Source organism: Neomonachus schauinslandi, chromosome 7, assembly GCF_002201575.2.
Source record: "Neomonachus schauinslandi chromosome 7, ASM220157v2, whole genome shotgun sequence".
Taxonomy (NCBI): Eukaryota; Metazoa; Chordata; class Mammalia; order Carnivora; family Phocidae; genus Neomonachus; species Neomonachus schauinslandi.
The window spans coordinates 32,389,770-32,412,027 of NC_058409.1; the positions used below are offsets into that span (position 1 = coordinate 32,389,770).

The window sequence follows — 22,258 nt, forward strand, 5'->3', positions numbered from 1 at the left end:
TGGAATTGCTAAGTCATAGAGTATGTATAAATTCATCTTTAATAGGTAAGTGCCAAACAGTTTTCTAAAGTGGTTGTACAAACTACAATCCCAGTTGGAGAGTTCTGGTCATTATATGCCTTCATCAACATTTGGTATTTTCTGCTTTTAAAATATCATCTGTGGTTTTAGTTTGCATCTCTGTGCTGACCAGTGAAATGGAGCACTTTTTAATAAGTTTATTGGCCATTTGGATAACTTATTTTGTGAAATGTCTATTTAAGTCTTTTGCCCGTTTTTCAGTTGGGTGGTTTCCTTTTTCTTTTTTTTCCTTTTTCCCCACTGGTTTTTTAGAAGTTCTTTATGTATGCTGGTTATGAGTCCTTTGTCTGAAAAATATATCTTTTCCCACTCTGGATTGTGTTCATTCTCTTAATGGTGTCTTTTGAATGAATAAAATTTCTTAGTATGAGAAACAAATGTGGGTGGACAGCTTCCTGCCCTTGGACACAAAACAACTAACCATGAAGGAAGAAATTGATAGTCTACTTTTGAAGAACAGCAGTAAGATGAATATCTACTACAATTGCTGATAAAAATATGCCATCCCCTGTGATGACCCAAACACGAAGCTAATCACAGGGTAGAGAATACTGACATAACAAAACAAGTAGAGCCCAGAAGAAAGCAGTTACTGTACCTAAGAAACGACTTCCTTTGGTATTTTAGTGTAGTGGTATATAGGAATAGTTCTTCTGTCAACAGATTTAATGAAACAGTTATTTTGTCTTTGTTGATCTTGATCTTAATAATTGTACATAAAACATCATTTAACAAATATCAGATTAACTTTTTAACGTCCAAAATTATCAGCCTAAATAGTATTATTATGGCTTCTACTAAAACCAGTTTTCCTAGTAAATGGAAAAAATGGAAGTGTTCTTTCAGGAGCATTAAGGGGAAAATAATAAAAAATTGTCGTCATCCTGCCATGTGTTAGTGCCTGGTAAAATTTTATTGAATGAAATATTCAAATTTCTGACTATCCACGAGAAAAGTTGTGGGCTATGGCAGAAGAAAAGGCAATGGAGAGAAGGGAAAGCTTGAATCACAATATATTTACATTTGATTATACTCCTCTAAGTTATATATCCACATTAATAGGAGAGGGAGAGTGCGAGAGCATGAGCAGTGAGAGAGGGAGAATCTCAAGCAGACTCCACACTGAGCATGAAGCCCCACGCGGGGCTCAGTCCCATGATGCCAAGAGCATGACCTGAGCTGGAACCAAGAGTTGGTCACTTAACTGACTGAGCCACCCAGGCACCCTGATAGGCATATAGTTTTTTTTATTTATTATTTATTTTTTAAAGATTTTATTATTTATTTTTGCAAGAGAGAGGGCATGAGTGGGGAGGGCAGAGGGAGAAGCAGACTCCCCTCTGAGCAGGGAGTCCGACGCGGGACTCGATCCCAGGACCCTGGGATCATGACCAGAGCCAAAAGCAGATGCTTAACTGGCTGAGCCACCCAGGTGCCCAGGATGTAGTTTTTTTTTTTTTTTTTTTTAAGATTTTATTTATTTGAGAGAGAGAGAATGAGAGAGAGCAAGCACATGAGAGGGGGGAGGGTCAGAGGGAGAAGCAGACTCCCTGCTGAGCAGGGAGCCCGATGTGGGACTCGATCCAGGGACTCCAGGATCATGACCTGAGCCGAAGGCAGTCGTTTAACCAACTGAGCCACCCAGGCGCCCCAGGATGTAGTTTTTTTTTTTTTTTTTTAAAGATTTTATTTATTTATTTGACAGAGACACAGCGAAAGAGGGAACACAAGCAGAGGGAGTGGGAGAGGGAGAAACAGGCTTCCCACAGAGCAGGGAGCCCGATGCGGGGCTCGATCCCAGGACCCTGGGATCATGACCTGAGCCGAAGGCAGACGCTTAACGACTGAGCCACCCAGGCGCCCCCCAGGATGTAGTTTTAATAATAATTTTGCATTGGACTGATTTAAAAGGGTTGAGTTCTTTTGTAGTTTTAATATTACATTATATAATTGTTTTACAAGTCAGGATTTGGGGAGACATAGTATGTATGTTATACGTATCCTTAATGTGTGTATCTTGGTACATACATCTTTATATACACACCTGTGTGTATTAATGTATATGTGTGTGTGAAAATCTTTTTTTTTTTTTTTTATTAAAAGATTTTATTTATTTATTTGCCAGAGACAGAGACAGCGAGAGCAGGAACACAAGCAGGGGGAGTGGGAGAGGAAGAAGCAGGCCTCCCGCCGAGCAGGGAGCCCGATGTGGGACTCGATCCCAGGACCCTGGGATCATGACCTGAGCCGAAGGCAGTCGCTTAACCAACTGAGCCACCCAGGCGCCCGTGTGTGTGAAAATCTTAATAGAGGCTAGAAGTGTTCTCTATGCCAAATCCAGAAATTGGACTTGTTCTTAAGTCTAAAAGAATCCTTGAATAGATGATGCCATGTTCTGTTGGGACAACTTCCTTTTTTTTTTTCCCCCCCAGAAAGCATTGCTTCATATAGCATTTTAAATGGTGAATATAATTAAGAGGTTGTTTTTGCTTCCATGTTGGTATTTTATAGCTTTAACATTTCTTAGATGATACAACATACACGGTTTTAAAAAAAAAAGCACAAACAGTATTTATCACTCTTGCATTTAAATTATGGACTAGACTTTTTTTTTTTTAAGATTTTATTTATTTATTTTAGAGACAGAGCACAAGAGGGGGGAGTGGGAGAGGGAGAAGCAGACTCCCCGCTGAGCAGGGAGCCCGATGCGGGACTCGATCCAGGGACCCCAGGATCATGACCTGAGCCGAAGGCAGTCGCTTAACCAACTGAGCCACCCAGGCGCCCTGGACTAGACTTTATATAAATAATTTAAAAGTGAGAGTCTGTCTAGCTACTATTTTTATGTTGTTGGAGTGATTTCTGCGAGTACCTTGGCTTCTTAGGAAAGTTGAAGTTGGAGATGAGTGGCTACTATCTTGCCTTCCTCTTTTCTCTCTGGATGGTATTCCTTGTTACTTGTATCTCAAGTGAAGAAATAAGAAAACTTATCAAGCTGGTAATCATACTTCATAGCATTTGCTCTCATTTCTAAGGACTAAGATAAATACTGTGAGTATTTTCCCTCCTTCCAAACCAAATTTTATTCATCAGTTTTATTTATGTGTGTAGCAGTGATAACCACAAAAATCTTTAAAAAGCTTTATAAACTGATGGCCTTTCTAAGGGGATTTGCTGTGGTATTAGGATTTTCTTTTCATCTGTTACTGCATTGACTTTTTAAGGCATTATTCTGATTTCTTTTGCTTTGGTGAAGTTTGACTTTTAATCGTGTTTTTATTTTGGTATTAAGAGGATTTGCATTTAATTTTTTCTTCTGACATGAGACATATTGTTGGGGATAGTCTAATTCTGGTGTTTATTTTTAAAATTATCTTTAGGGAAGCTCTTGAAGTAGAAAAATTTAAATTAATGCTGCTCATCCTCAGCTCTTAAAATAGGTTGTTAGCCAAACTATTTTGATTTCTTGATCCTAATATTTTTGTCAGGAGGGGAGAATATTAAGGAATTTTTTTTTTTTTTTTACTACAATTAGTTTGCAGCTCAGTGTGTTATTTTTCTTTATTTTTGTCCATTTGCAAGTATGTGTTCCATGTTAAGCTCTAAGGATACTGATGGGATCAGGACCGTTCGCTCCTATTAAGGGGCATAGACATGGATTTAGCAAGAGAATGATGATTTGGAGCAGTTAATTTTCAGGGCTTTTTCTCCCCACCGTAAAAATGCCTTAAAGGTAGTGTCTTGTACAGTGTGTGACGTTACAACAGGACAAAGAGCAAGTGCGTGCAGAGACATGGCTATCCGAGAACAGGTTGTGAGTGAATAAGGAGCTCACACAGCTTCCATGCTTTACTGGCTCACAGCTCTAGGCTACCTCTTCCTCTGCCTCCTCCTAGGACTCGCCCTCCTCCTTGGCTGTGGTGTCCTGGTCCTGCTGGTAGTCGGACACCAGGTCATTGGTGTTGCTCTCGGCCTTGGTGAAGTCTGTCTCGTCCCTGCCCTCGCCTGTGTGCCAGTGCAGGAGGGGCTTGCACTGGAACCTGGCTGTGAACTGCTCTGAGATACGCTTGAGCAGCTCCTGCGTGGCCGTGCTGTTGCCGATGAAGGTGGCAGACAGTTTTAGCTCCCGGGGTGGGATGTCACAGCTGTTCACATGTTGTTGGGGATCCACTCCACCAAGTAGCTGCTGGTCTTGTTTGGGATGTTAAGCACCTGTTCGTCCACCTCCTTCATGGGCAAGGAGCCCCTGAACCCTGGGGCCACAGTCAGGGAGTGGCCACCGTCGGGGAGATGGCGTCACAGGCAGCCATCACGTTCTTGGCCTCAGATATCTGCTGGCTGAGGTCTGGCACCATCAGGGCCCGGTACTGTGGCTGCCTCCGCTGGTCAGCGGGACAAAGCTGGGCCTGAAGAAGTGCAGGTGGGGGAAGGGGGACCGTGCTGACAGCCAGCTTGTGCAGGTCAGCATTGAGCTGGCCAGGAAAGTCCAGGCAGCTGGTGACCCCACTCTTGATGGCTGACACCAGGTGGTTGAGGTCCCCATAGGTGGGTGTGGTCGGTTTTAGGGTTCTGAAGCAGATGTCATAGAGGGCCTTGTTATCCATGCAGTAGGTTTCATCTGTGTTTCTTACGATTTAGTGGACTGGGAGGGTGACATTGTAGGGTTCTACCACTGTGTCTGACACTTTGGGCAAGGGCACCACACTGAATGTGTTCATGATCCTGTCTCAGTACTCCTCCTGGATCTTGCTGGGGAGGGGGGTACCCATCCCAGACCCAGGCCCTCCACCCAGGGAGTGGGTCCGCTGGAAGCCCTGCAGGCAGTCACAGCTTTCAGCTTCCTTCCTCAAAATATCCAGCGCCCAGTCGACCAGCCCCGTACCTTCCGTGTAGTGCCCCTCGGTCCAGGTGTTCCCAGCACCACTTTGACATAAGACGAAGTTGTCTGGCCCGAAGATTTGCCCAGAGGGTCCCTAGTGCACACAGTCCATGGCGCCCAGCTCCAGGCTCACGAGCACAGGCGGGGAAGTACCCGCCACCCTTGGCCTGGTTGTAGCACCCGTTGATCCATTCCAGCTGCAGGTCGCTGTCGCTGTGGTAAGTGCCTGTAGTGTCGCTGCCCTGCTATCTGATGACTCCCAGAACTTGGTGACGGTCTGGTTGCTGCGATGGCTGGCCTGGTGGTGGTGGCATGGGTGGAAGGGTACACCAATGCAAGAGCTGAGGAGCGGGTGCACAGAGTGCTCTTCAGTTTGGTTTTTTGAGTTTTTTTGGTGTGTTTTTTGTTTTTTGAAGTAGGCTCCACACCCACCATGGAGCCCAACACAGGGCTTGAACTCACAACCCTGAGATCAAGACCAGAGATGAGATCAAGAGTCCCACGCCTAACTGACTGAGCCACCCAGGCACCCCTCTTCAGTTTTGTTTTAACTAAAATTCACATTACGTAGGTTTGTGTTTTCAAAATTAGAAAATACTTTTCTTGAGATGTAATTCACATACTGTAAAATTCACCCTTTTAGAGTACACAGTTGAGTAATTTTTACTATATTCACAAGGTTTGGAACTATTACCAGTATATAACTGCAGAACATTTTTATCACCCCCCAAAAGAAACCTGGGTCCTTTATAGCAGTCAGTTACTCTCTCCTCTTCCCTTCCCCAGCACCTGGCAACTACCAGTCTTTCTGTCTCTTCTTGGATTTGCTGTTTCTGGTTATTTTGTATAAACAGAATCATAAAATATGTGGTGTTTTGTGACTGGTTTCTTTCACTTAGCATACTGCTTTCAAGTTTCATCTGCAATGTAGCATGTATCAGTACTTCTTTCCTTTTTTTTTTTTTTGATAGGATGGATTATTCTTAGCCATCCTTTTGTGTGGATATACCATATTTTGTTTATTCATTCATCAGTTGATGAACATTTTGACTATTATAAGTAATGCTGCCATGAACATTCACGTGCAAGTTTTTCTGTGAAACTATGTTTTCGCTTCTCTTGAGTATATACTTAGGAGTGGAATTGCTGGGTCTTTTTATAACTCTGTTTAACTTGTTTTTGAGGAACTGCCAAACTTTTCCACAGTCACAGTTTTATATTCCTGCTGACAATGTATGAAGGTTCCAGTTTCTCTGCATCCTCAAAAACACTTTTTATTTTCCTTTTTTATTTTCTTATGGCCATATTAGTGGGTTTGAAGTGATAGCTCTTGGTTTGATTTTGCATTTCTGTGATGACTACTGATGTTGAGCATCTTGTGTATACTGCCCATTTGTAGATCTTTGGAGAAATGTCTATTAAAATTCTTTGCTCATTTTTATTTTTTTTTTAAGATTTTATTTGAGAGAGAGCGAGCACGAGAAAGCAGAGGGAGAGGACACAGAGGGAGAGGGAGAGGGAGAAGCAGACTCCCCACTGAGCAGGGAGCCTGCCATGGGGCATGATCCCAGGACCCTGAGATCATGACCTGAGCCCAAGGCAGATTTTAACTGACTGAGTCACCCGGGTGCCTCTCTTTGCCCATTATTAAATTAGATTTTTTTTTTTATTGGTGAGTTTCTGTCAGAATTATTTACCTTATTTAAAGATTTTATTTATTTATTTGAGAGAGAGAATGAGAGCGAGCACATGAGAGGGGGGAGGGTCAGAGGGAGAAGCAGACCCCCTGCTGAGCAAGGAGCCCGATATGGGACTCGATCCAGGGACCCCAGGATCATGACCTGAGCCAAAGGCAGTCGCTTAACCAACTGAGCCACCCAGGCGCCCTATTTACCTTATTTTAAATGTCACCCTCTAATTAATAGCAACATAATAGAAAATTGTTCTTGAATGTAAAGAATTTGGTGATGTTAGAATAACTCAATTTACAGTCAGTATACAATTAAAAACCCACAGGTTATATACAGTAGAAAATACACAGTCTTCGGGGCACCTGGGTGGCTCAGTAGGGCTCTCTGCTCAGCGGGGAGCCTGCTCCCCCCTGTGTGTGTGCGTGTGTGCTCTCTCTCTCTCTCCGTCAAGTAAAATAAATAAAATCTTTTAAGAAAAATGAAGCCCCATATAAATAAAGATTACTATTCAAAAACAAAAAAGAAAATACACAGTCCTCACAAACTGGTTATTTCTGAGTAACAGTAAAATGCACACTCGGTTGTTTACCTAAGGAAATGTGCTTGTTTACTTTCTGGTAATTATACTGTCTCTTTTGGTAGGATTTAAAGAGTATACAGAAGTAGTGGGTTGGTAAAGAGAGGTTTAAAAATTGCATTGTAAGGTAAAAGATTTAGGATTTAACTCTAAAATTATAAGTGGTAAAATAACATTTAAAGCTAGAGTTTAGGCATTGATCCAGGATTTTTTGAGACTTATTGTTAATAACTAAAGAAGGGATTTAAAACTTACAAGATCTCTTGCTGCTTAAATAGGACCTAACCAAGATAAAAATGAATAGTGTGAATACTTGTAACTATGGATTTATTGGATAGTTCAGCGTTATTTTCCACATGCTTGTTGTGTTTGTGTGAATTTAGAGGTATATTTTGGTACCTCTTTTTTTTTATTAATTTTTTTTTTTTTAAGATTTTATTTATTTGAGAGAGAGAGAATGAGAGACAGCATGAGAGGGAGGAGGGTCAGAGGGAGAAGCAGACTCCCTGCTGAGCAGGGAGCCTAATGCGGGACTCGATCCCAGGACTCCAGGATCATGACCTGAGCCGAAGGCAGTCGCTTAACCAACTGAGCCACCCAGGCGCCCCCCCCCCTTTTTTTTTTTTAAGATGTTATTTATTTGACAGAGAATCAGTGAGAGAGGGAACACAGCAGGGGGAGTAGGAGAGGGAGAAGCAGGCTTCCCGCTCGCCCAATGCGGGGCTCGATGCCAGGACCCCAGGATCATGACCTGAGCCAAAGGCAGACCCTTAACGACTGAGCCACCCAGGCGCCCCTATTTTGGTACCTCTTGTCATGTATAAGGCTTTATGGATTTTTTTTTTCTCTTAGTTGTTTAGTAGGATTTTTTGTTCTCCCATTCTTTTTTTTTTTTTTTTTTAATCTGACAGAGAGACAGCGAGAGAGGGAACACAAGCAGGGGGAGTGGGAGAGGGAGAAGCAGGCTTCCCACTGAGCAGGGAGCCCGATGTGGGGCTCCATCCCAGGACCCTGGGATCATGACCTGAGCCGAAGGCAGGCGCTTAACGACTGAGCCACCCAGGTGCCCCTTGTTCTCCCATTCTTAGTAAATAGAATCCAGGAGTGACTTTTAAGAGCCTTAGGTACTGCCATCCAACAGTTGTAAATTTTGGCCCTTAATTTGGGCCTAATCCTAGTCCTGGCTCCGTTCTTGATTAAAAACAGCTCATTTCTAAATGGAAGACCATCTTTAGAACTTCTTAGGGGAGAGGAGTGAGGAGGCCTTCTTGCTGGAGTGGGAACTCAAGTTTAAGAATTTAAACCTGCAGGGTATAAGTGTCTGTAAACTTGTTAAAATCTAGTTTGCGGGGCGCCTGGGTGGCTCTGTCGTTAAGCGTCTGCCTTCGGCTCGGGTCATGATCCCAGGGTCCTGGGATCGAGCCCTGCGTCGGGCTCCCCGCTCAGCGGGAAGCCTGCTTCTCCCTCTCCCACTCCCCTGCTTGTGTTCCCTCTCTCGCTGTGTCTCTCTCTGTCAAATAAATAAAATAAAATCTTTAAAAAAAAAAAAATCTAGTTTGCTTCTGTTAGAACTAGAACTATGTATGATTTCTGTATGGGAGATTTGTTAAACTGTTGTTTAGGTAAAATGTCATGTATATAATTCTAATAGCAACAATATAGATAGGACACAGGAAGGTAGTAAGAAGGAGTCATTCTTTTAGATATGCTGCCTTTCTCTGGCTAAATCTAAGAGGACAAAACATTATTAACATCTGTTTACAGGTAAATAATAAAAAAAATAGAAAGTGATCAAGGCCAACAGGTACCATAGCAGACTGTGATATGCAAAGTGGAAACGTGGGAGAGTTCTAGGGTTCTTCTAGGGAGCCATGACAGTGTCTACTCAGAGTATAGAGTGGAACATGGGTAATCAGGAAAGTGGGGGCGAGAACACAGTGGGGATGTGGTAAAGAGAAAGGCCAGACGGATTTTCAGATGACTGGATTATTCCTATCTCAGGAATGGAGACCTGGGTAATTTTAGGTAGTTTTGTACTAAACTCAGTACTCTATATGGCATGCATAGGTAATTGTGTAATTAATTACTATTTTGAAAAAAAAATGCCATTTAAATAGATAAGTGAAATTGATCAGAATTGTTAAGGAAAGTTATATGACAGAAAAAGAATCAGTCCCCAGTGGGTATTTATCATCTGTCATAGATACAATCAAAGGATTCTCCCCACCCACCACACCTAATACCACAGCAGGGAGAGAGCAGCAGGTCTCCCCATGTTCCAGCCCTGCCTCTCACAGTGTCCCCTACAGCCAGGATTCTGTGACAGGTTGGACTCATGCTCCCACTGACCTTGTTGATGGAAGACACTGGACATCTTTCCAACACCAGCCCCAAAGTGACAATGACCCTAATTCTCTGAGAGAGTCTCTGGAGAGAGCCTTAAGATCCCTGAGCCTCAGAGATGTGGCAGGGAGGGCTGCACAGGAAAGATTCCCAGGGACAGAAGAGGGAACATTAAAAATACATTCGGAAGTATCCAACTTTATAAAGTAACCAACTTTATAGCCTTATAGATATGTCCAACTGTAGTTCTAGTGTGCATTCTTTCCAACCCCCCCCCTTTGTTAGTGAATACCTGATTTGTTTGGCTAGCAGAGCCAAATTAACAGCCATAGATGACCCCCAAGTGTAAAAAGATACATACTTAGGGATTCTGTTGTTTAGCACTTACTGTTCACACAGATGGTGGTCACTAGATACTTGCTGCAGGTGGTTGCCTCTTTCTTTTTTCCCCACCTGGTAGTATTTTATTTTAAACACATTTCTTGGTGGAGCCTAAACTTACCACCAGCATATAGAAAATAGGCCAGTGTTGGGAAGCCTGTAGAGTGAGGTCCTGGGATCGATCATCCCAGCATGTGGAGCCTCCAAAGTCATAGTGGGTGTTTTTTATCACCTTTGTTTTTGTTTTCAGTTGGAAATAGTATTAGTACACGATTCTAAAGTGGTGAAGTTTAATGGAGGGGAAAAACTTCACCTGGAAATGTTTGTTTTTTCCCTCACTGAAGAGAAAATGGGGGTTTCTGAGACAGTTGGAATTTCTTTGCTCTGTTATCTCGTACCTTGGTGTGGGATGATCAAATTGCACATCTCCAGGTTGCTAGGAGACCGGCAACCTATCTCATAGATACTGGCATGTAAGACCTCTTTATTCTCTGGACTTGTGTATTTTTCAGAATTGTCATGCTTCCTTTCTAAACCCTAAATTATGCAGAGGTGACATGTTTATTTGACCAAGCTCAGGAAATCTAAAACGGGTCAAAAATTCCAGGCTTGGTTTAGATAAAGAACATGACTGGCCACAGTATATTGAGGTAATATTCTTGTAAAATCCATATTTGCCTCTGTTTTTGCTGCTGACTCTTTTGTGACATTCTCAGGGCAAAAGTGGTTAGGTGGGGGCAGGTTGAGAATACCCTGTCTAGAGCTTCTTATAATGTTGAAAGAATTACAAATGAACCATGGCTCTAGGATCTCTGTTTAAATAATTTACTGTCCCAGGAACATGTGGCTTTACTGTAGCTATTTTGACCTATACGCCTTCTTTAAAAGGAAATTCATCTTAGGTTACAGTACAGTTCTTTTGGGGGTGCCCTAAAGTTTAACATTAGAGTTCTAGGGTTCAAAAAAATGTGCCCAGATGGGAGATGTTGATGATAATTTGGCACAAGAATTCCTTTGAAATTGAATACGTTGCAGTGTTCATCAGAAAAGTTTTGTTGGCTTCTGATTTTGAATAGCATAATAGCATAGGGAGTAGAGACTGAGATGGTTAATTAAAAATTTAAGGAATTAGGGAGCTCTACTCTATGTTACTGGAGGTCGGGCTCTCAGTTTTCCTGTCTCAATTCAAGATGGAGTTCTCCGTTGCAGTCAGTTTAGAGAGGTGTGTATTTTACAAGTGGCTCATGTGGCTCCGTATATTACGAAGGCATATAGTAGGACCCAGACCCCCAAGTTATTTACATCGATAAATATATTCTCTGTTATTACTTTACAGATTGACTCCCATTCTCAGCCAATTAATCTTTTTAAATGAACTGTAGTTAATTGTCACACTAGAAAAATTAAATCCGACGTTCTATGAAGATGAGTTGGGTAGACTATCCAGACTGGCAATGGCAGAAAGACCCACTTTTCAGTGTGAGTTATTTAAAGTAACTGGGGCTGTAGATTTTACAGAGAAAATGGCTGAGATAGGAAGAGGGAGATTTATTAACAGAGGTCGTATATGTAGAATTATGTAGAATTTTATGTTTTTTTTTTTAGAATTTTATGTTTTTGTAAATGTCTCAGTTATTTAAGATTTAATTTCCTGTGCACACTGAATAAATATAGTGGCAAACCTTGGTTTGCTGTGATTTATCTTGAACAGATTATTAATAGATTCTTTTTCTTTTTTTTAAAGATTTTATTTATTTATTTGACAGAGAGAGACAAAGCGAGAGAAGGAACACAAGTAGGGGGAGTGGGAGAAGGAGAAGCAGGCTTCCCGCTGAGCAGGGAGCCCGATGCGGGGCTCATTCCCAGGACCCTGGGATCATGCCTGAGCCCAAGGCAGATGCTTAATGACTGAGCCACCCAGGCACCCCTAGATTATTTTTCTAACTTAAAAAGTTATACAAGTGCTAAATGTTCATTACAAAAAATTCAAATATACATATAAGCAATAAAAAGGAAAAATTCCCTTATGATTGTATCAGCTAGAGATAAACATTGTAAACTGTAGATGTCTCTCATTCTAGACCTTCACGTATCTGTCTTTCACAACCAAATTATATTATGCATACTCTTTGGGAAATTTTGCTTTTTTCATGTAACAGTACAGCATAAATATCTGTTCAAGCCATCACATTTTCTTTATTTTCATTTTTATGGATGCTTAGTGATCCTTTGTGAGATGAACTATAATTTTTTTAATAAGTCCCCTGTGAGTGGAATTTAGGTTGTTTCTATTTTTTGCTGCAGTAACTTTTATATGTACCCTTTTTTGCCTCTTTGACTGTTTCCTTAGGATAAATTCCTGAGAGCAGAATACTTTGTAAAATATTTACACATTTTAAGGCTTTTGAAATATGTTACCAGATAGATTTCCAGAAGGGCTGTTCCAGTTTTCAGGTTCTTCTCTAAGTGGCTTTGTACTTGGATTAAAATGTGGAATTTTTATTTAGTTGCAGAATGAGGAAGAGCCTGGAGAGCCAGAACAGGCAGTAGGGGACGCTCCTCCACCTTACAGCAGCATCTCTGCAGAGAGTGCAGGTAGGTAACTGGGCAAGGTGACTCTTGAACTCTTGAAATGCACTTGGCTAGAGGCTTGTCCAGTATGTGTCTATTCGTCTTTGTCTTTGCTTCAGCTTTCCCTAAGAAGTCTGACATTATTTGTAGTTTATTGCCAAAAGTGAAAAAACCACAAAACTCATGTTACTCTTCTGGAAAACACTTAAAACTCCATTTCAGTGTGGCTTTTTTATGGTACTCAATTTCATTCCAACAGAATATAAAGGAAGTAGAAATTAAGCAACCAGGTGATCATCTGATTTTTATTCTTTTTGTAGTTTCCTCATTAATTGTTTTGCTCTTTGTGATTCTAGTGCCTGTGACCTGGAACATAGTACTTTGATTTCTTTTGTGCTAGTAAATTCTTTTTTTTTTTTTTTTTTTAGATTTTATTTATTTATTTGACAGAGAGATAGAGAGACAGCACAAGTAGGCAGAGTGGCAGGCAGAGGGAGAGGGAGAAGCAGGCTTCCCGCTGAGCAGGGAGCCCGATGCGGGGCTTGATCCCAGGACCCTGGGATCATGACCTGAGCCGAAGGCAGCCGCTTAGCCAACTGAGCCACCCAGGCGCCCCTGTGCTAATAAATTCTTAATAAAAAAAAACTGGAAGTCTCTCAGCTCTTTCATGATGTTTCTCATAGTTTAAGCCCTCCTTAAGTAATCTTTCATCTTCACATCTTATGCCAGACTGTCTTTTACAATCTCACCTGTTTATATAGAAGGCATGGGGAAGAGAAAGAAAACCTTGACAGTTGAGGACTTTGGGTAGCTTAAAGCTGCCTGATGAGCAGCTCTCCTTCAGTTGCTGAAAATTGACCAGTTTTGATGGAACATCTTCCATTTTCTCTAACAGAGAAGTGTGGCAGTGTGGCAAGTATATGGCCCATGGTGCCACCACTGAACCCATCCTCTTCCCAGGGTAGATAGGCAAATTGAAGACAGCATTTATCCCAAACACAGCCTCAGAATCCTTTTCTCTACAGCACTTGGGGCAGCTATTGTCCGTTGATGTGGGATTAAATTTGTTGGTCTCTGTGACCCTGAGGCTGCCATTATAATGAAGAAGAACATGGGTCAGAAAGTTTTTTACCTCCACTCTGGCTTCAAATTTTGAACCCTGTCTCCTTGTATTAATTTTATTTATAAGCATCGAAAACTAACAATGCTAAGTTAAAGTTTTTTGAGGAATTCTAGGGTGTCTCATGGAATCGAATGAGAACACCAAGACTTGAGAAAGAATCACAGTGCCATGCCATATTTACTCATTTCTACCCAGACTCTAAGTACTGGTTTTCCATTAGAAAGACATCCAGTGAAAATTGTAGCTGGTTAATAAGAAAGTTGGATCCCGCTTTTATTAATGATAAAAGTCCTTTGTATTTAAGTACCCAGAATCATTAGGAGGTAATTTTTTCCTGAATATCTGAGTTTCTGCTCTCTGTAGTTATAAAATCTTACAACCATTTTCAATAGAAATCTTTCTCAAACACTTCTCTCTCTTATTCACTTACATGTCATATTCTTTGTTTAAATTTTTCCTTACGATTTGGGTTACAATCAGAAACATTCTCTAGAAGGTATTCTATCCTATACTGTAGTGATACCTTTATTCACTGAGATTTGTAGAACTTTGGTTAAAGAATCAAATTCTCCCTTTGCTGTTAGATGGTATTTCCTATAGCTGTCCTTATGAAGTCCCTTTAATCTCTTTCTCCTTTGTTTTTGTTAATCTTACTGTGGGCCCCATAGCAAATAACAAAGATTCTTAAGATTGGGTATAAGGTAGAGGTAAACTATTTCTAGAATAGAGCCTGAAGAATACTCTCTCAAATAAAGTCTTTGGGTTTTGTGGCATTTCATCTAAATACACAGAGGCCTTAAAAATAAATAAACAACCAAACTTTAAAAGAAAAAATTTTTAAATTTTTAAGTAGGCTTCACACCCAGTGTGGGCCTTGAACTCATGACACTGAGATCAAGAGTCTCATGCTGTACTGACTGAGCCAGACTTTTATTTTATTTTATTTTTAAAGATTTTATTTATTTATTTGTCAGAAAGAGCACACACAAGCAGGGGAAGCTGAAGGCAGAGGGAGAAGCAGTCTCCCCGCTGAGCAGGGAGCCCGATGCGGGGCTCAGTCCCAGGACCCTGGGATCATGACCTGAGCCGAAGGCAGACGCTTAACGACTGAGCCACCCCGGCGCCCCTACAGCTTTAGTTTCAATAACACATTTTCGTATATTTTCTTCTAAAGGCTGTGATATTTTATTTTTCACATTTAGATTTCTGTTCCATCTGGTATTGTTTTTTTCTGTGTAGTGTAAGGTAGTGGTCAAAGACTAATTTGTTTCTCCTTATGGGTAGCCATTTCGTACAGTGCTGTTTATTAAATCTTTCTTCACTGCTCCGCAGTGTCACCTTTATTGTAAATCAGGTGACCATATATGAGTGGATCTGTTTTTGGATTCATTTATTGTTCTTTGGTCTGTTTATTTATTTTTATGCCCATCCCCTACTGTTTTAATTATAGAGCTTTATAATCTTGATATCTGGTAATGTAGGTCATTCAGACTTTTTTTTTTAAGATTTTTTTATTTATTTGACAGAGAGAGACACACAGTGAGAGAGGGACCACAACGCAGGGGGAGTGGGAGAGGGAGAAGCCGGCTTCCTGCTGAGCAGGGAACCTGATGCGGGGCTCGATCCCAGGACCCTGGGATCATGACCTGAGCCGAAGGCAGACACTTAACAACTGAGCACCCAGGCGCCCCCAGACTTTCTGTTCTTCAAGATTGCTTTGGTTTTTCTTGGCCTTTTACATTTCCATATGCATTTTACAATTAGCTTGTCAATTTCCATAAAATGTAACAAAACAAAAACTGGAATTGTAGTTGAAATTGCACTGAATCTGGGGGTCAGTTTGAAGAGAATTAACATCTTTATAATACTGCTTCCAGTTTGCAAACATGATATATCTCTCCATCTAATTAAGATCTTCTTTAATCCTCTCAATAGTATTTTGTAGGTTTCAATATTGAGGACTTGCATGTTTATTACTGGATTTATTCCTCGTGCTGTTGTAAAAAATGTTCCATATATAATTTTATTTTCTATTTGTTGGTAGTATATGGAAATACAGTTGATGGTTTATATCCATCCAGAGACTTTGTATGCAGAGACTTTGCTAAAATTCATATATTAATTCTTGTCTATAGATACTCTTGGGTTTGATACATCTATAATCATGTCATCCATGATTAAGGACAGTTATTTTCTTCCCTTCTAATACTTATGTCTTACATTTCCTTTTCTTGCTATATTATATCAACTAGTAGGACCTTTCAGGTAATGTTTGATAAGAAGTAGTGAGAGTAGGCACTTTTGTCTAAATCTCTAATTTTAGGGGAGAAAACTTAAAAATTTACAATTATGATATTTACTCTAGGTTTTTCATAGAGACTTATGATCAGATTAAGGATGTTTTCCCTTATTCCTCATTTGCTAAGGGTTTTTATTATCAGCAAGTTGAATTTTATAAAATGCTTTTTCTGCCCATGCGAGTACAATAGACTTCTTCTTCTTTTTTTGTTAATGAAGTGAACTGTATTGATTCATGATTTCAGTAATACGTTACAGTAAAATTGGAAGTTAATTACAATTAACCAGAGGGAAAAAAGAAAGAAAAATGTTAATCTTGATGAACTATAAGACTTTTTTTTTTTCAAAATCCTTGTTTTTTAAAAATTGTGCAGAAATTTAATACATTTTTAAATAGCTCTTTTCTAATAAATATTGAGTTTCTTATAATAGGAGTTAATGAGAATGAAGATGCAACATTAAAAAGAGGAAATGAAAGATTTAATTCAAATAAATAATGGCTCTGTAACTGAATTAGTTACCTTAGGCACATCATAGAAAACAGTACATGGTAAAACTAATGTGAAGAATCAAAATGCTAAAACAAACCTGTGAGAAATGAATTTTAACTTCTTTATTAAGTTGGTTTTCCTGTTTATAAATGGGAGGAAACCATGGTACAGCTTACACACACACAGGTGAGGTATTTTTGGCTTAAATGCTGTCTTTATACCACTATTAATATTAAATACCTTTCGTGAACATACCATATAACAGTTGAAAATGTGTTTAAAGGCACTTGGAAGGGAAGGCAGAGTGATTTAAATGAATAAATTTAAATAATTGAAAGGTGGATAAATTTAAAAATCATTCTCAATCTCATATTCATACATAAACATTTCGATTCAATTATTCTATATGTACTCTTAGAGGAACAGCTGTTTTTTTGTTTGCCAGAGTTAGTGGAAATCTTATTTTTCCTTAGTTTAGCTAATGGTCAGATATTTGTGACTTCCTTTTTATTCTGCAGCATATTTTGACTACAAAGATGAGTGTGGATTTCCAAAGCCTCCATCTTACAATGTGGCAACAACACTGCCCAGCTACGATGAAGCTGAGAGAACCAAGGCTGAAGCTACTATCCCCTTGGTTCCTGGAAGAGTAAGTCCAATTTACCATGTTACTTGCTGGCTGCTTGATGGGAATTAGGTTCTTTTCGTTATTCACTTTTGATGTATTCCTTATGATTGTACTGATTAGTAGAAGTACATTAATTTTTAAAAACAAGTACATTTTCTTTTGGGATAACAAACTCTTACCTCTTCTGGAAGATGATGCATTAAAAGGTACAAATCAGCAGAAAATCACTAGTCAGGCCAGCTTATTTTCCCTGTATCTCTACTATTACAACCATTTTCTCAACTTTCCTGCCGTGACTGAAATGTCTTAGAGCAGGGTCTGATTTAGCAAATACACTGTTTGCCTTGATTCTGCACACTTATTTTGGTATTAGGTAGATAGCTGCTGGGGAGATCTATAGAGAGAATAAGTTCAACTTTGTAGAATTAAACTTATAAAAGGGCCCCAGCAATTGTCTCGATGAACCTCATGCCAGCAGCATTCTAGACCACTCCATCTGTGGGGACATAGTGAATTCAGATCCCATCTGGCCTGATGTTGATTCATGGGAGGGGGCACTGGGTGTGATGAAAGCCAGGAGGAGACTTTGGGGCACTCTTTGTTCTTGATGTCAGATCTGCAAGTGACTAGATGTGGTTTCATAAATACTCATCCAGGTTGAAGGGGATGTAGGTAGGGCCTTAGGCCAGATAGTGGGAAAAGATGCAGTAGGATCCATTCTCTAGGAATGTGGGGCAGTCAGGGTTCCAGACTCGAGTCCTGGCAGGAAACCAGAGTGAATGATAAGAACAAAAACAGAAGATTAGCCTGGGCAGTGCAATGGCGTAGGCCCCAGAAGTTCAGGCCTTATGGTAGTAGACTGTTTACACACCACACCTACTATGAGTGATGGGGCTTCTGAAACCACTGCTTGGCAGAAATAATAGTTTATAAGCCCGGTCTAGGCTGATCCTATATGGTGGTGTGTGCTCAGTTCTTGGAGGTGCCAGGGAGAAACTAGCAACCTTCAAGGATCTTATGGTCTAAGGGCAAAACAGTTTTAATGTAATAACCATGTATTGGGAGCAAATGACATGCTTGGTACTGTGCTCAGTTTCCAATATATTGTTTGAAGTCTTCACAATAGCCTTGCAAGGTAGAGATTATATTATCCCCATTTTACAGATGCAAAAATTGAGGGCCAGAGAGATTAAATAATTGGCCCAAACTCATACAGCTAATAGGTAGCATAGGTGAGAGTCACACCCAGATATTCCAGACTCCATAATCCTGTGAGTATTCTGTAGTCTTATTAGACTATATGGTAACTGTCCCATGGAAATAGACGAAGTGATCAGCTCTGATTAATAGCAGAACTCCTTAGAATACTTTTATTTGACAAGTATACATATTTAGGAACTTGTTAAACATTATTTAGCAAACATGTGTAGGCCACTTTTTTATACAGTGTGCTATGTGCTTTGCAATGGATAGGTAGAAAACTTTGAGTGAGGCAATACTCCTACATACAAGCACTTAAATATAGCTGGGGAAAAGGCCCACAAATACCAATACCTAAGCAGCAGTACAAGTGCAGTGAGCATTAAGAGCTGTGACTTTTTACTGTGTGATTGTGGGGAAGATGGGATATGAAGTGGGCCCTGAGTTTTGATGGATAAGAACATTCCAGGGCGCCTGGGTGTCTCAGTTGATTAAGCGACTGCCTTCGGCTCAGGTCATGATCCTGGAGTCCCTGGATCGAGTCCCGCATCGGGCTCCCTGCTCGGCAGGGAGTCTGCTTCTCCCTCTCCCACTCCCCGTTTGTGTTCCCTCTCTCGCTGTGTCTTTCTCTGTCAAATAAATAAATAAAATCTTTAAAAAAAAAAAAAAAAGAACATTCCAGAGGGAGAAGGGCAGAAAGCAGATGTGAATCCAGTCCCTTGTGGGGTAGGGTCTGTGAATGTAGTAATTGATTTTGCTTGAGCAAGGAGTTTGTGACCAGACTATAGGTTGTAGAATGTTGTGAATGCAAGGCTGAGGCAATTAGACTTACATGTAGGTCACACAGACTCTTTCAAAGTTTTTGAGCAGGGATAAGACAAGTATGGTATTTTAGAAACATTAACCGAGCAACAATTTGTAGGAGTAATCCAGTAGTAGAGATACCAAGGACAGGAAGAACAGTTAGAAGGCACCTGCAGTATAACTAGAAATTACTTCCATGTCCTTTTGTAGTATATCTTTGAGTATTTATGCAAAAAACCAATTAGTGTCTAATTAGGCAAAGCCTTATTTTTCCTAATATGAAGTCAGAAACTGGGTATTTAGTATTTTAAAAAACATAAAAAAAACACATTCTTATAAGAATTTTCTAACAGGAGAAGAAATGTGTTAAGTTAGAGATGGAAGCTGCCACTGACACTTTCCTATCTCTAGTACCCCCTCCCTGGACCTGTTATGGCCTTCCCAGCCCCCTTTCTGTCTGTGTAGGGAGAGTTTGGACTGTCCCTGAAGTTGTTTTTTTGTTTTTTTTTTTTTTCATTTGGGGAATCTTCACTGGACTGTGTACAAATCTGACTTTTACTTGTGAGTGTATATTCATATATTTTTCAGTATTTCAACACATAACCTACATCAGTTGAAAAGGTGAGCCACATATGTGGGTGTTAATGTTGGTGAGGATCGTGTTCCTTCTAGACTTGGAGTATTATGTTTTCAAGTTAGGATGGAAAGGATCCTATCTGCTAATAAGCTTGGAAGTGAGGTTGTTTCAGACCTATATGCTAATGTGAACAAATGGTTATGGAGTTGAGCAGTGGGTAGCCCTATAGCCTCTTCATGTGTGATCATGCTGTCCTTTTTCTCATAAAGCATTTGAGCTCCTTCATAGGTCCTGGATTACTAATATTCTGGGCCCCCAGCAGGCCCTGGGTTAGTGATTTTAGAACGTAAGCCAAATATATATATATCTTTGCTTTAGATATATATGAGTTAATACTTCCCATTGAATTTTATAATTTTTGAAGCTCATTGTTAAAGAACTTGGGTTATAAAATGAACAATTCGTTTAGAAAACTGTAGAGATGGAAGTTTTTTTTTCTCTAATTAGATCTTTTACTTAAAAGACAAAATGAAATTTTTAACACATACTGAGCCTCAGTGCTCATAGTTTTGAATTGAGCCAAAGCAGTAAATTTTCTCCTTGGTACTCATTTTTATCCCCTGCCTTACTTTTTTTGATGCCTTTCATTTGCCTATGAATGATTCATTGTGAATTTACCTTATTCTTTTTTCTTTTCACTTAGGATGAGGATTTTGTGGGTCGGGATGACTTTGATGATGCTGACCAGCTGAGGATAGGAAATGATGGGATTTTCATGTTAACTTTTTTCAGTAAGTAAATACACATAGCAGAGCCACCTCCCACAAACTGGAGTGCTTTGAATTATGGGTGAATCTGACTGAATTAAAATTGACTAGGTGAGCTAATATTTTAATACATTGTGCTTATTTGATGCCTTTTACTGAGATGTTCAGAGCTTAGTTCACTTTTATCTTATTATCCCTTCTGTTTGTCTTCTGTTTCTACAACTATCTTTAGAAAATGTAATTGAAGCAGTTTTGGGGATGCTATATTTTTACATGAACTGAGCCTCATCTTTTAGGTCTGCAAAGATCCTTAGCATTGCTCCTACTCATACCTGACCTGTAGAGTAGGATTAAAGGCCTTAGTCTGATGGAATTTTTTTTTTTTGCATGCTTCTATTTTCTGACAGATCAGAGTCAACTGAATTTTTTTTACCTCCTCGGCGTTATTTTGCATTCATCTTTCCATGTGTGTCACTTAGAAGTGAGCAGCCATTTTTTAATTTCCTATATTAAAAAGATAAGATATAAAGGAAACGTAGTACTTTAGTGGTAACATTGTGTAAGCTGTCAGAATTCATAGAAGTAGGGGGATGAATAACTTGAATCAGATTTTATTTACTGAAGTGTAGCATATAAAGGGTACAAGTCATAAGTATACAGTTTGGTGAATGTTAAGGCATTTTTGAAAGTAAATAGCAGCAGACATAATAGTGTAATACCTGATATTCGGAGCAGATGGTTTCTTGTTTGTTTTTGGGAAGAAGACAGAAAATGGATGTTTTGGGGAGGTAGGGCAAGGGTTATGGTGGGTGGGCTGGGCTGGGCTCTCTTTTATCCTTGGAAAAGCCATTTAAGCAGAAGCAAGTGTAGAGATCACTCTTCCTTCTTGGGTAACAGGACATGTCTGACATGGTTTTTTTCTTCTCTGCCTTTACAGTGGCATTCCTCTTTAACTGGATTGGATTTTTTCTGTCTTTTTGCCTGACCACCTCAGCTGCAGGAAGGTATGGGGCCATTTCAGGATTTGGTCTCTCTCTAATTAAGTGGATCCTGATTGTTAGGGTAAGTTGTATACCAGAAAAGATAGACCCTGTAGAGAAACAATAAGTAGAATAACTTTGACTATTTGGTTTTTTGGTTTTTTTTTTTACATTAGTTTTATGTTTAAAATGATTTTAGGTTTGTCTTTGTTCTGGTTTCATGAAGTTGAACCTAAGTCATTTGCAGGTGGTTCATGCATGTTTATAGTTAAATCCAGTGACTATTGGTCGTCCCAAGGTATCTATCCTACAGGTTGTTCCCAAGTTGCTTTCTCTGCTTTTAATGCTTATGATATGATAATATGTGTTTGTTCTGAAATTAGTTGTTTTTGTAAAAAAAGGAAAGATAGCACTTCTTTGGTGTCTCATCACAAACAGGCATTCCTCACATTAATTCTATTAAAGTTTTGGTCTTTCTTCTTCCCTCTTTCTTTTTCTTTGTCCCCCCCCCGCCCCCCCCTCCTTTCCAGGGTTGTTTATCAGTAGTATCATTGGTTATGCCAAAATGTTTGGAAGCTGAAACTGTTTAACCAAGTGCTATTCCATTAGGGGGCCTTATCTCTAAAGTGTATTAGAAATCTTCAGTGATTTGGGAATTATCAGGTAGTCAGAATTGCTGAAGTAATTTATACTTTAAAAGATCTAGTCTCTTAAAGTGTACTGTGATTTCAGGTAAGTTTATTGCTTTTGTCAACTTAATAGATAAAAATCAATGTATTCATCATATATTGGCATTATTAACTAATTAGTGGGTGTTGACTGACCACTGGACTTTCTCAGATTTATTTATTTATTTATTTACTTATT

At 39.8% G+C, this 22,258-nt stretch overlaps 1 protein-coding gene and 1 pseudogene across 3 annotated transcripts in view; one reads left to right on the top strand and one right to left on the bottom strand.

Annotated features, from left to right (window-relative positions):
- Nucleotides 1-22,258, top strand: part of NDFIP1 (Nedd4 family interacting protein 1) — a 73,089-nt gene that overhangs the window by 37,878 nt on the left and 12,953 nt on the right. For all 3 annotated transcript variants that reach the window (XM_044916734.1, XM_044916735.1, XM_021701930.2), the window contains 4 exons: nucleotides 12,460-12,547; nucleotides 16,954-17,084; nucleotides 20,348-20,435; nucleotides 21,349-21,473. In XM_044916734.1, the coding sequence (XP_044772669.1) occupies nucleotides 12,460-12,547; nucleotides 16,954-17,084; nucleotides 20,348-20,435; nucleotides 21,349-21,473 (432 nt within the window). The remainder of the gene's footprint in view (nucleotides 1-12,459; nucleotides 12,548-16,953; nucleotides 17,085-20,347; nucleotides 20,436-21,348; nucleotides 21,474-22,258) is intronic.
- On the bottom strand, nucleotides 3,947-5,225 carry LOC110591035 (annotated as a pseudogene).